The 10,899-nt window shown below is 34.7% G+C and overlaps 1 protein-coding gene across 2 annotated transcripts; it reads right to left on the reverse strand.

Annotated features, from left to right (window-relative positions):
* Window positions 1-991: 991 nt before the first annotated feature.
* On the reverse strand, window positions 992-10,472 carry DORIP1 (dopamine receptor interacting protein 1). 2 transcript variants are annotated; one of them, XM_039856554.1, is made up of 6 exons: window positions 10,225-10,357; window positions 6,770-7,294; window positions 5,100-5,189; window positions 3,816-3,950; window positions 2,847-2,949; window positions 992-1,145 (listed from the first exon to the last, which is right to left on the reverse strand). In XM_039856554.1, the coding sequence occupies exons 2-6, from the start codon at window positions 7,291-7,293 to the stop codon at window positions 1,053-1,055; spliced, it is 945 nt and encodes a 314-aa protein (XP_039712488.1). In that variant the 5' UTR covers window position 7,294; window positions 10,225-10,357; the 3' UTR covers window positions 992-1,052. The 2 variants fall into 2 exon arrangements, with proteins under 2 accessions (XP_039712488.1, XP_039712490.1); XM_039856556.1 differs by lacking the exon at window positions 992-1,145 and having other exon boundaries at window positions 1,466-2,949; window positions 10,225-10,472.
* Between the last annotated feature and the right edge of the window lie 427 nt (window positions 10,473-10,899).

Raw genomic sequence — 10,899 nt, forward strand, 5'->3', positions numbered from 1 at the left:
ATTAAGATGAACTTCACAAGCTGTGATTTTAGATTTTAATGCAGAATAATTTGATACTGATTTTAAATGTTAGAACATCAACAGGATGATAAGAATATAAATGTTTGCTTTGGCTGTAGTTTAGTGGTACTTAACTGCAGTCATTTTTACATAAGCTGCTCTGCTTACAGTGCATTACAATAATTCTCAAATAATTATTTTCAAATAATTGTAATTAAACATTTAATTATAAAACTAAACTAGATATGCTCAACACGTAGTTTTTTATGTGTCATAGTAGTTATCTGCTTATATAGCCTAGTTGTTTGCTCAAACTCTAGGAATGATATTGAATATGGAATTCACCCTAGTAAGCATGCAAAGCACACCCATAGTCAATTACCTCTAGGTCTCTCTTCCTCTCTGATTGGATCAGATCCACTGAGAAGTCCACAGATATTAAATTAACTCTAATAGTTAACAATGCAAAGTCACTTTGAAAGATAAATCTAAGATTATTTGCTAAATTGGGAGGGAAAAGCTTTCTTTTGCTCAAGCAAGATAAGTTGGAAATTCCTCCTTAAATTTGCTGTATTCTTTATCCCCCTCTGAAGCTAGGGTTTTAAAATCATTTTTGCTCTCCCCATCAGTATAGTCATGGTTTGTGGCATTTTGATTAAAAATATGAATTCTCTCATATCTTTTGTCCTCTTCACCCCAATTTCTCTAAGAATTGAAGGCAATGAATTTTCCATATCCTTTCACATTCTGTACTCTTTTTCTAATCACTAGTTTGTCAGCAGGGAATAATTTCTTCTACCAACCAATCAACTACCCACCCACCCACCATGACAATATACCACCTACTATCCTTAAACCCCAATCATTTGGGGTCCAGAAGGCATACTTAAATTCTATTACACGTTCAATTCATTACTGATATGAACTACAGCCTAAAATAAAATAATAAAATCTGAAAAGTTCATTAGTAAGAATCTGGGAGACTTGCCCATACAGGAAAGAGGTAGAAAAATATGGTTTTTTTTATTAGCATTTTCAAGGTTGTCAAGATTTTAACAATTATCTAAATCCTCACAACAACCCTGTGAGGTAGGTAAGTCATTGTTTCGTGACAAACTAGTATTATTCCCAATAAAGTGCAATCCCTAAAAAAAAAAAAAACCCTGCATTAGGAATAATCTTGTTAATGATACCATTTATATATATGCTAGTATTTGTGTTTTTGTATAGTTTGATTCATGCAGTAAGGTGTCCCCAGAAGTATACTGTAAATCAAATCCTGTTTAAATACATGTGAGCAACTATTTAAGCAAACCCTGGGGTGATTTTGTAAAATAAATCAATATTTTTAAATCTTATGTAAAACAGGAATTTTCATACTACTTGCTCAAAGTGAGACATTCTCAGCAACGTTTCACTCACATTTATCCATTCTTCAGTAAGTTATCTCAACATGGCACCAAGCTATTTTAAGATTTAATTTATTGAATTAAACCTTAGCAATTTGGTATATGGCAGTGAACTGTGTTGTCACGTAGAAATCTCCAAATATATTGCGCTCAATCTCAACCTAAAACCTAAGGTGAACTGTTTATTGAAATGTAAACACTTAAAAAATGGTGATAAATTTTAAAAAGTATTTTTCCTTGAGAATAGTATCTAATTTTTTTCCTTTAAATTACAAAAGGAAGAGAGATCTTAGGGTCTTTGAAAAGGAACATAATATTCTGATAACTATAACATTCTAGTGATTTCTATTGCAAATCAAAGCCTTATGCTACTAATTTACTACTTACAAAGGAACCAGCAGATGTTACTCCAAAAATTTAAGTTTTTGTTTTTCTGTGTCAATATGACTTACTAGGAAAAGAAATATTCCCAGGCACCCATTTTCTCTTAAGTATATATTTAAAGTACATTTCTATTGTTAATCCAACATTAATAAACATCTAGTTGCCTAATTTTTTACAGTTGTCTTATCAGCAAAATAAATTTTTATAGGAGAATTTCCATTACATTTAATTATGAGATAAATGTTTAGATCAGTTATGTAACTTATTTAACAATAACTTTAATTAAGCTTAGGAACTCAGTTAACGTAAAATCTGCTGGTAGTTTTTAATACTTTAATAAGTGGTTAAAGGAATTTGCCATTAGGAAGAAATAATTCAAGCCAAGAAAAATATTCTCACCAAAAAATGTTTAAAATTGCTTCAGGGGAATTAGGCAAAACAACAAGTAAAACAGACTAAGCCATCTATAAACTTGTACATTCAAATATATACTAGATTCAACAGTGCACTTTGAATTATAGTGAGGTAGGGCAAAGAAATATAGTCAGATACATTTTGAACTGTTAAATTTCTATAAATGAAACACTGACTTGTATCAGGTTTTATTTGGTTATCCAAAAAAAAAAAAAATTGAGAATTCAACTAACTATTTTCTTGGATTCAAGGACAGAATTGTAAAAAATCTTTGAGGTACATATAAATAAAAAATATAAAAGCTACAAGATATATTTTATTTCAACATAAAATATGCTTGTATAAAAATAACCCAGGATACAGAAAAAGAAATACAAACATTTTTGCATAGTTCTCTATATAAAATATTTACCTGGGGCTAAACACGGGAAAATATACCTCTGAAACTAGTATAGTTGAACTATTTCCTTGGATACCAAGTATATACAAAATAAAAGCCCTTTATCTTGGGGAGCATGGGCAGGAGGGAAAACAATTTAATTTAGCATCAGTCTATATTTATTTCTCTGTTGCTCGAATATAAACCAATGATGACAAGAGGAGAAACTCTGGGGGTTTATTTAACAAAATTAAATTCACATTTCTGAGGCCATCATAGTGCATCCAATGTCCGTGAATCTGGAAAGCTGCAGAATAGTGATGTTCCTCTTTGTTAAATAACGTGGCACCTTCCAACAAATACCTGTAAAGTTAATGACAAAGTGTAGCAGAAAGTTAAAATACTTTGTGTTCTTAAGATAAACATTCCATAAATTCTTAACTAAGGAATAAAAATTGATGACTGTTTGTATCCTATTCCTTAAAAGACATTCTGTAAATTCTTAACTAAGGAATAAAAATTGATGATTGTTTGTATCCTATTCCTTAAAAGAGAGATCCATCTGTAAAATTCATGTAGTATAATTGGTAATTTGGAGTAAAATGTTTAAGAATTTTTTAAATTGACAAAATTTAAGAATTTTAACAAAATACATCTTAACTTATAATCTGTATGTTTCTATTAAATAAGAGAAAACACAAACACAAATAAAGCCTTTAAAGGCAAAAAGTTAAAAGAACCCTGAATGTTCTAATTTGTATGCAGTTATTTTTATCTACAATGATGACAGTAGCATTTTATTTTTAAATTATGACTTCATACTATACACTACTTGGACTTGAAATAGCCACTTTACATGTGCCATCTCATTAATTCCTCACAATAATGGCATAGATACTGTCATCTCTGTTTTATAGATAAGAAAACTAACATGTAAACTGGTTAAGTTACTGACCTAAGATCATATAGTTTAAGATCATAAAAGGTGGGGCTGGGTTTGAACCCAATTTTGTTTATTCCACAGTCCAAACACCTAACCGCAATGTGCACTACCAGTGGACTGACACTCTGTAGTAGATTCTGATCTTAGTCAGAATACATAAATTTAGAGATAGATATGATCTTTTCAACAGTATTTGCTTAAGGGCTGGTCAAAATCAGAATAGCAGAAAAATATAAATTTATTTTTTACTAGTTTTATAAAACAAACAAACCCAAAAAACACCTACTTGTGATCAGATAAATCCAAGTAATAGGGTACATATGCCAGATCTTCAGATTTCCAGTGCTGCATATTTAAGACAACAAAAGGGGGTGCCCCGTGGCAGAAAACTCGTTGAGAAAATTCTCTTAAGCCACCACACCTAAAATTGAAAATAGGCATGAACTTTCTTAAACTTGGAACAAAGCTCCCTTTGATCACTTCTGGGTTGTCTTTATTACTTCATTTCATAAGAAGCATAATTATCTATTTTAGGTATGGGTAATGGTGTGGCTATATTAATACTTTATATGTCAATTCTCAAAAGTTTACAAGCTGTGAGAGCCTATGTACAAGAAATACTTTTAAAACTCCAGGAAAAGCTATTTTATCTAAGTTTATAAAAGTGTGAAGTCTTTCAAACTGATATTTATTTGAAGATACATTTTTCTTTCTCTAAGATGGTTTCAAAGGGAAGTAATGGCAGAGAGGAGAATAATAATGATTCTTATAGACTTCTTTAGATTGGTTAAAATTTCCTAATTGCCTCCTTTTGCCATTAGGATGAAGCAAATTCTATTTATTTAGTGATATCAGGTATTAAGCATATGGGTCAGAATACAACAAATACAATTATACAGTAAAATCTTGATTAACCGGAATGTTCAGGGTACAGTATTTTGGTTAACAAACATTATTGACTAAACTAAGTTAACCAGAAAATCATTTTGTTTCAGCATTTGTTGCTAAAATACATTAGTTCACTTTCTGAAGTACAATTAACTGAACATATTTTATTCCTTCCTTCTTTTGTGATTAAATTAGCTGTAAGATTATCCTTCTTAATATTCTCATTGCACAATACTATATATATAGAAATTAAGAGATTGTGATGAATATATTCTTTCTGCCCTTTTGGGTTTCTTTTCTTTTTTACTATGTTAAATTTTTTTGGTTGTAAGTTACCTCTTTCTCCTAAATGGTGCTGAAAAATCCAGTTAAATGAGGGTCCCGATTAGCTGGATTCTGGTTAACCAAGGTTTTATTGTACCTACTCAGCAGTGGGGGGGGAAAAAAAAAAGGCATTTGCTTTGTTTTCATCAATTAACTATAGTATTATATTCTATCTGATAATGACAACACAGCATAAGATAGCACAGGAAACTAGAAGGTATTAAGATTCCAAAAATGATGGCTTCCTATACTTCCTAAATATGAACTGATATTTCATAAAGACTTAAACAACTTACCAGTTCGGGCTTCTTTAGAAACACAGTAATATTTTCATCTTAAATGTCTATCATATACTCACCCATGTTCTTCACACAGCTCAATCCTGGAACAGAATAACTCATCCACAGCCAGTCGTATTAAGTTTCCATGTGGAATTTCTTGGGGAGGACTATAACAATTGCAAAATACATCTAAGAACTGCATCAACACTTTACAGGTAAAATACATTATCAGGATAACAAAATTTACAGGTCAATTCATTACTAGAAAATAAAAATATAACCTGTGATTCATTTTTGCATATAGGACCCACAATCAGGACAGCAGCCAATTAGCTACCAGACTAAATGTAAATCGCAGCCATTGTTGGCCTCAGCTACCTGATTTGTTAAAAAAGTTTTTCAGAGGTTGTTTTAAATATAGGATTAAAAAAATAGGCAAAAGCTTTAAAAAGTTATGTAAAGTATGATAAAAATATTTTATTAAAAGTATAAAATATTAGTATTAATATAGGATTATAAATATTTCATTATTTACTATCAAACAAAACATATACAAATTAAAATACTAGTAAAAAAAGACAAATTTCTGAAACATTTTTTAGTCCATCATGATTTAGAGTAGCAGAAATTTTTTCCCTGATGGAGATTTCAAAATTGACATCCTCATATCAGCAATACAGGAAAACAGACAAAGTGTATTTCAGAAAAAGAGACATTAATTGCTAGACTCTAAAAAGAATAAAATATCTTCAGCTTTCCATAAGTAGCATGATATTATAATATTAAACTAAATATGCTATAAAGAAATGTGAATTTAATAACTTAGGGCATATGATTGTACATTCCCAAAGGGAAACAATCTATTAGGCTGTTTTTGTGGACCACAGGGCCAAATACACTTTCTGACAACAATGTGTTTGTTGAGATTGTTTTTCTGGCCTGTTTTGTTTCCACTAGCAATTATTCCTTTTCTAGCTCATGTCCCGTGGGGGATTTGTTTCCCAACACTCCACTAGGGCTTGACAGTTTGGCCTTCCTCCTTGTCATTTAGCAGCTTGGAGGGAGGTCTGCCTCATTTCTGAAAGCCAAAAATACTTAGCAGGCTACAGCCCCTTTCCTATCAGGAAAATTGCTCTGCATATCCACAAGCTCCCCAGGTGTTAAGATCCCAAAATTTGGGGTTTCTGTCTATAATTATGGCCTGGCCATAATATGAAGGAGTACTTTCAAACTTCTTATTCATGTAGAACTAACCCACTCAACAGAGATCCATTTAAGGGGTAAAACATTATATAGGAAACATACATTGGATGCAGTACTAAGTGTTCTTTAGAAGGTTAAATTTGTGACACAGGAATTCATTATTTACATAGCCACATAACTAAATTCAACTCAAGAACAAAGTATTTTGCACAATGAATAATTCATTATTTTGCAAGTAAAAGTTATCAGTTGGTTTTGTAATTTTTAAAAAATTTTTTCAATTACAGTTGACATTCAATATTATATTAGTTTCAGGTGTACATACAGCATAGTGGTTAGACTGAAGTAAATTCTAAGATGTTTGGAAGTTTTCGTCATGGGACCTACTAAGTTTTGCATTTGTGTGGTTGCTTTTCGTATAAGTAATTACACAAGGTCTATACTTTAAGAAGTACTTTGATTATATATATACACATATTCATAGCACTTTGTTTAAAAAATTATTTCTGCTAAAAGTGACAAAACAGACTTTAGAGCAACTTACTTTATATTAATTGTGCGCTGCTGATCTTCCTGCACTCGAGTTGGGCATCGCCAGTTGGAACAGTAACTCTCTTGTATGGTAGACATGAGATTATCGAGATTTTTTGTAAAATTATCATGCTCATTCCCAAACAAATCAATTATTAATGAAGCTTTATGAACTTCAGATTTGTACTGCTGTTTTTCCATCTTGTCCCAAATCCAAAGTAGCTTCACAGTTGTAAAACTGTAGGTGTCCATTAAATAAAGAAAACAGTCTACAAACTCTCTACCCAGATGAAGAGAGAGTTCTCTAGGAAAATTTTCATTTTCATTAAGAATGACGTATAATAACATTAAGAATCCATCTATGGTGCAGGTATTTTTCAGTCTTATTTCAACATAGAGTGGTGTACAGGACACTGCTTTGCGGCCAGCTTTGATAGTAAAAACACCTCCCCAAGGAAGAACAGGCCTCCAAAATGAGCGATCTTGGTTATAGTTATTTTTAATTGATGCTTTGATCTCTTCAAACAGTGTCTTCATCCTGCATATTAAAATTTAAAAATAAAATATGTAGATTTGTGACTTCACATGTTAAATGCATGGTATGTTTCTAAATGTATCTAAAGATTTAAATTTGGTTAGATAGCCTCCCAATGTAACAAAAAAATTTAAAACAATTTAAGCTACTAGCCATTTTGGGGGCAATATGCATGGTCTAGAAAGACCACTTAAGAAGCTGCAATCTGGGGGAAGTAGAAGGGATAAAAAGAGGTCAAATATGTGGTGACAGAAAGAAATCTAACTATGGGAGGTGAACACAGTGTAAATATATATATGCCTTACTGTTAAAATGTACAGCTGAAACTTATTGGATTTCGTTAACCAATGTAACCATAAAAAATTAATTTTTTAAAAAAGAAAAAGCTGCAATCTTTCTTTTGAGGTACAGAATGGCCATTTGATAGGCCTTTATATTAATTATACTGCAGGTTTTATCTGTGATACAGGAAAATTCTGTAATCATAAATGAAAGTAAAGCTAATTAAAAATACAATCTAAATATAGTTGGGTATATTCCTAAAGTAAACCTCTTCCACCCTCCAAAATGCAAGCTGTCCTTCAGTTTGTTAATAAGTGTGGTTTCACTTATGAAACCGACATACTGTAATGGAAACCTTGTTTGGGCTACAGAATAATGGCCAATTAACTTTGAAAGACAACATATGAAGAGTTATCATGAGAACTAAATAGTAGTACAGCTTATACAAAATCATTTCTATGACCTTTGAGATTTTTACTTGTAATTAGGACCATACTAAATACTCTATAATTTGAACTATAGAGACCATGCTGTGAAGCTCTCATCCAGAACTTGGTAAGTATCTTGATTCTCTTCTCTGCATGTTTTGGGAATGAACTGAGGCATCCTCCCTATAAAATAGGCATCTATCCTTCGCCCACTCTTGAGAACATCTAAGTATTTGGTTTCTAAAGTCAATGACAGTATTCTAATAAACATGTTTATGTCATATGTATGTTACATAAAGCAAAAATCTAAAAAATTAAAGAATGATGTCCTAATGAAATTGAATTAAAAAATTGCTTTACTTGGGACAAAAAAAATGTCTAAACTAAAAACATAAGGTTTTCCAATATATTACTTTTATGGAAAAGTATATTTTTATGAAAAAAAGGGAAGCATCTGAGGAATAGGAAAAGTGAGTGACTGAGGTCAGTGTCTTATTTTGACCATCTTTTTAAGTGCCACACTCTCCCAAGCACAACATGAATCCAACAACACTCAATACTGAAGACCTGTTTTGTGAGAAATTTAGTTCAAAGCGATTTAAGCAATATTAGCAGACTAAAAATTCAGTTCTACGATATATTAAACATACACTATTTTCAGCTTGAAGAAAGTTACTGTGCACTCTAAAATATTTAACACTATATTTAGTTTTAAGTGTAGATGTTTATATACAGTTGGTAACAGGTTGGCTTAGTCAACCAATCAGGAATAAGAAGGCGTGGCAAATATGGAACCTAAGAAAACACAAACTCAGTTTCTTCTTAATAAGAACTGACATTTCCTGAGATTTTAAAAAACATAAGGCATTCAAATACTTTAAAAATGGTAATAACTTTCTTCATGGCTTGATTTATTTCTGTTGAATTTGAAAGAACTTTGTAGTAAGGTCATACGATCAAGAGCTTGAGTTCTTTGTTTTTAAAGTCATTCACAGAAGTCTAATAAAAATATATATGTCATATTTATGTTATATAAAGCAAAAATTTTTTTTAAAGAATGACGCCCTAATGAAACTAGTTTAAAAACTGCTTCACTTCACTTGGGACAAAAAATGTCTAAACTAAAACCATCATTATAGTTTTCCAATATGTTACTTTTATGGAAAAGTACGTTTTTGTGAAGAAGGGAAGCATCTGAGGAATAGGAAAAGAGAGTGACTGAGGTCAGTGTCAGTATCGGATTCCTAAATATTGCATTGGGAAGGAATTGAAAATCTCCGTAGTGTTTTCTTACGAATTATCTTTTGGACATGACCAAATAAAGAGTAATTATAGTTCCAGAAAGCAATAGTTATACTCTAAGAGAATTAAACAATTATATCTATAATGTAGTTACATATATATGTGTGTATGTAACAAAACTTCAGTCTTTTTTTTCTGAGAAAAAAAAAAAAAGCGGTGATGGAGAGGATTGGAAGAACTAGAGAGCACTTAATCTAGTTTCAGCATTAACGTGGTGATTTGTCCCAAAATCAATTACAATAAAAATGACCAAGAAAGATGGAGAAATGCCTGCAAAGAGAATTTCTTAAAATTGTCTTAAGTTTTCCTCACACCTTCGAATATTGTTCGTTAGGCACTGTATCAGAAGACCTGGAAGAGTTATCCTACTCTATTTTCCTGCCTCAACAGGCCCTCCAGTTTGAATAAACCTGCAAAATTCCCCTGACTTATTTCCTTGACAAAACACTTTTTTTTTTTGCGATCATTTCCAAGCGTGTCAATTTGTACTCTACGCCAGTCACAAGGACCAGACCAAAGCACTGAATGTCGGGCGCCCTAAAACCTCGGCAGTCCTAAAGGTCCCCTCTTGAATCCTGCTCTAAAATAACCTGAGAAAACGCCACGCGCTCCCCCACGAAGGAGCACGGGGCTTCGGGGCCAGGACGTGCTGAGCGCGCGGTGGGCACCCCCTTAGCCCCCGGCGCTCCGGGCACGCCCACCCTGCCCCCGGCCCGCCGCACCCGGGAAGGCCTGGCACCAAGGGCTGGCCCCGCACCGCGGGCGGGTCCCCGAGGTGAGAAGCGGGGCGCCCCTGTCCGTGTCCGAGCAACAGCTCCGCAGGGCGCCTGGGACTGCGGGCAATGGGCTGGAGGTGCCCGGCCGCAGAGAGCATTCTCACACCCGATAGTCTCCGTCTACCAGGAAGCCGACTCCTCGTACCTCCCCGGGGACCGAAAACCGCTGGTGCCGCCGCACCCGTCGTCGCCGCCGCTTGCTCATGGAGAGCCCGTATTGCCGCCGCCGCCGCCGCCGCATCTACTAGCACCGCCGGCTGTCTCGGCCTCCCCTGGCGCGAGTGCTGGGCTCCGGCACAGCCTCCATCGCACCCGCCGCGGCGGGAGCCACAGCAGCTCCGGCGCCCAGGCCCGATCCGACCGGACCCACGGAGCCAGGACCGCGGGACGCGTAGCTTCTTATTACGGAGGAAGATTCGGCCTGACCTCCGCCCCCCTCCCCCCGCCAGCCCCCAGTTCCTAGCCTCCTTGACGGCGCTGCTGCGCAAGCGCGAAGACGCCCTGGCCAAACGTGCGTGTGGAGGGTGTGTGTATAGCATTCAGCTTCGCCCAATGGGAATCAGGATCAGGTGCGGGGGGCAGGACCTCGCAGAGAGGGGCGGGGTTCCACTGTTAGAGGATGGGTGGAGCAACCGGAAGTGGGCCGGGTTTGCACGGAGGCGGGGTTTTACTGGGAAACCGGCTTGGCTTTCTGAGATTTGTACAATTTTTTATCTTACTTGCTTTTAGTTTGCCTATAGGTCTTGTCCTCTCAAATCCTAACTCAGAAGAGGAAAGTTTTGTTTTTTCAATAAGTTATAATTATTCAAGCTTTTGATTT

The sequence above is a fragment of the Pteropus medius genome, unplaced genomic scaffold (genome assembly GCF_902729225.1).
Source record: "Pteropus medius unplaced genomic scaffold, Ma_sr-lr_union100, whole genome shotgun sequence".
Taxonomy (NCBI): Eukaryota; Metazoa; Chordata; class Mammalia; order Chiroptera; family Pteropodidae; genus Pteropus; species Pteropus medius.

What these genes read in the sequence shown, in the direction of transcription:
- DORIP1 (XM_039856554.1), bottom strand. Translation starts at nt 7,293, where the DNA reads ATGAAGACACTGTTTGAAGAGATCAAAGCATCAATTAAAAATAACTAT. An exon ending in CAGCGCACAATTAATATAAA is followed by an intron (nt 5,190 to 6,769) that starts GTAAGTTGCTCT and finishes CAATTGTTATAG; the next exon opens with TCCTCCCCAAGAAATTCCAC. An exon ending in ACTATGATGGCCTCAGAAAT is followed by an intron (nt 1,146 to 2,846) that starts GTGAATTTAATT and finishes TTTTTTTTTTAG; the next exon opens with GGATTGCACTTTATTGGGAA.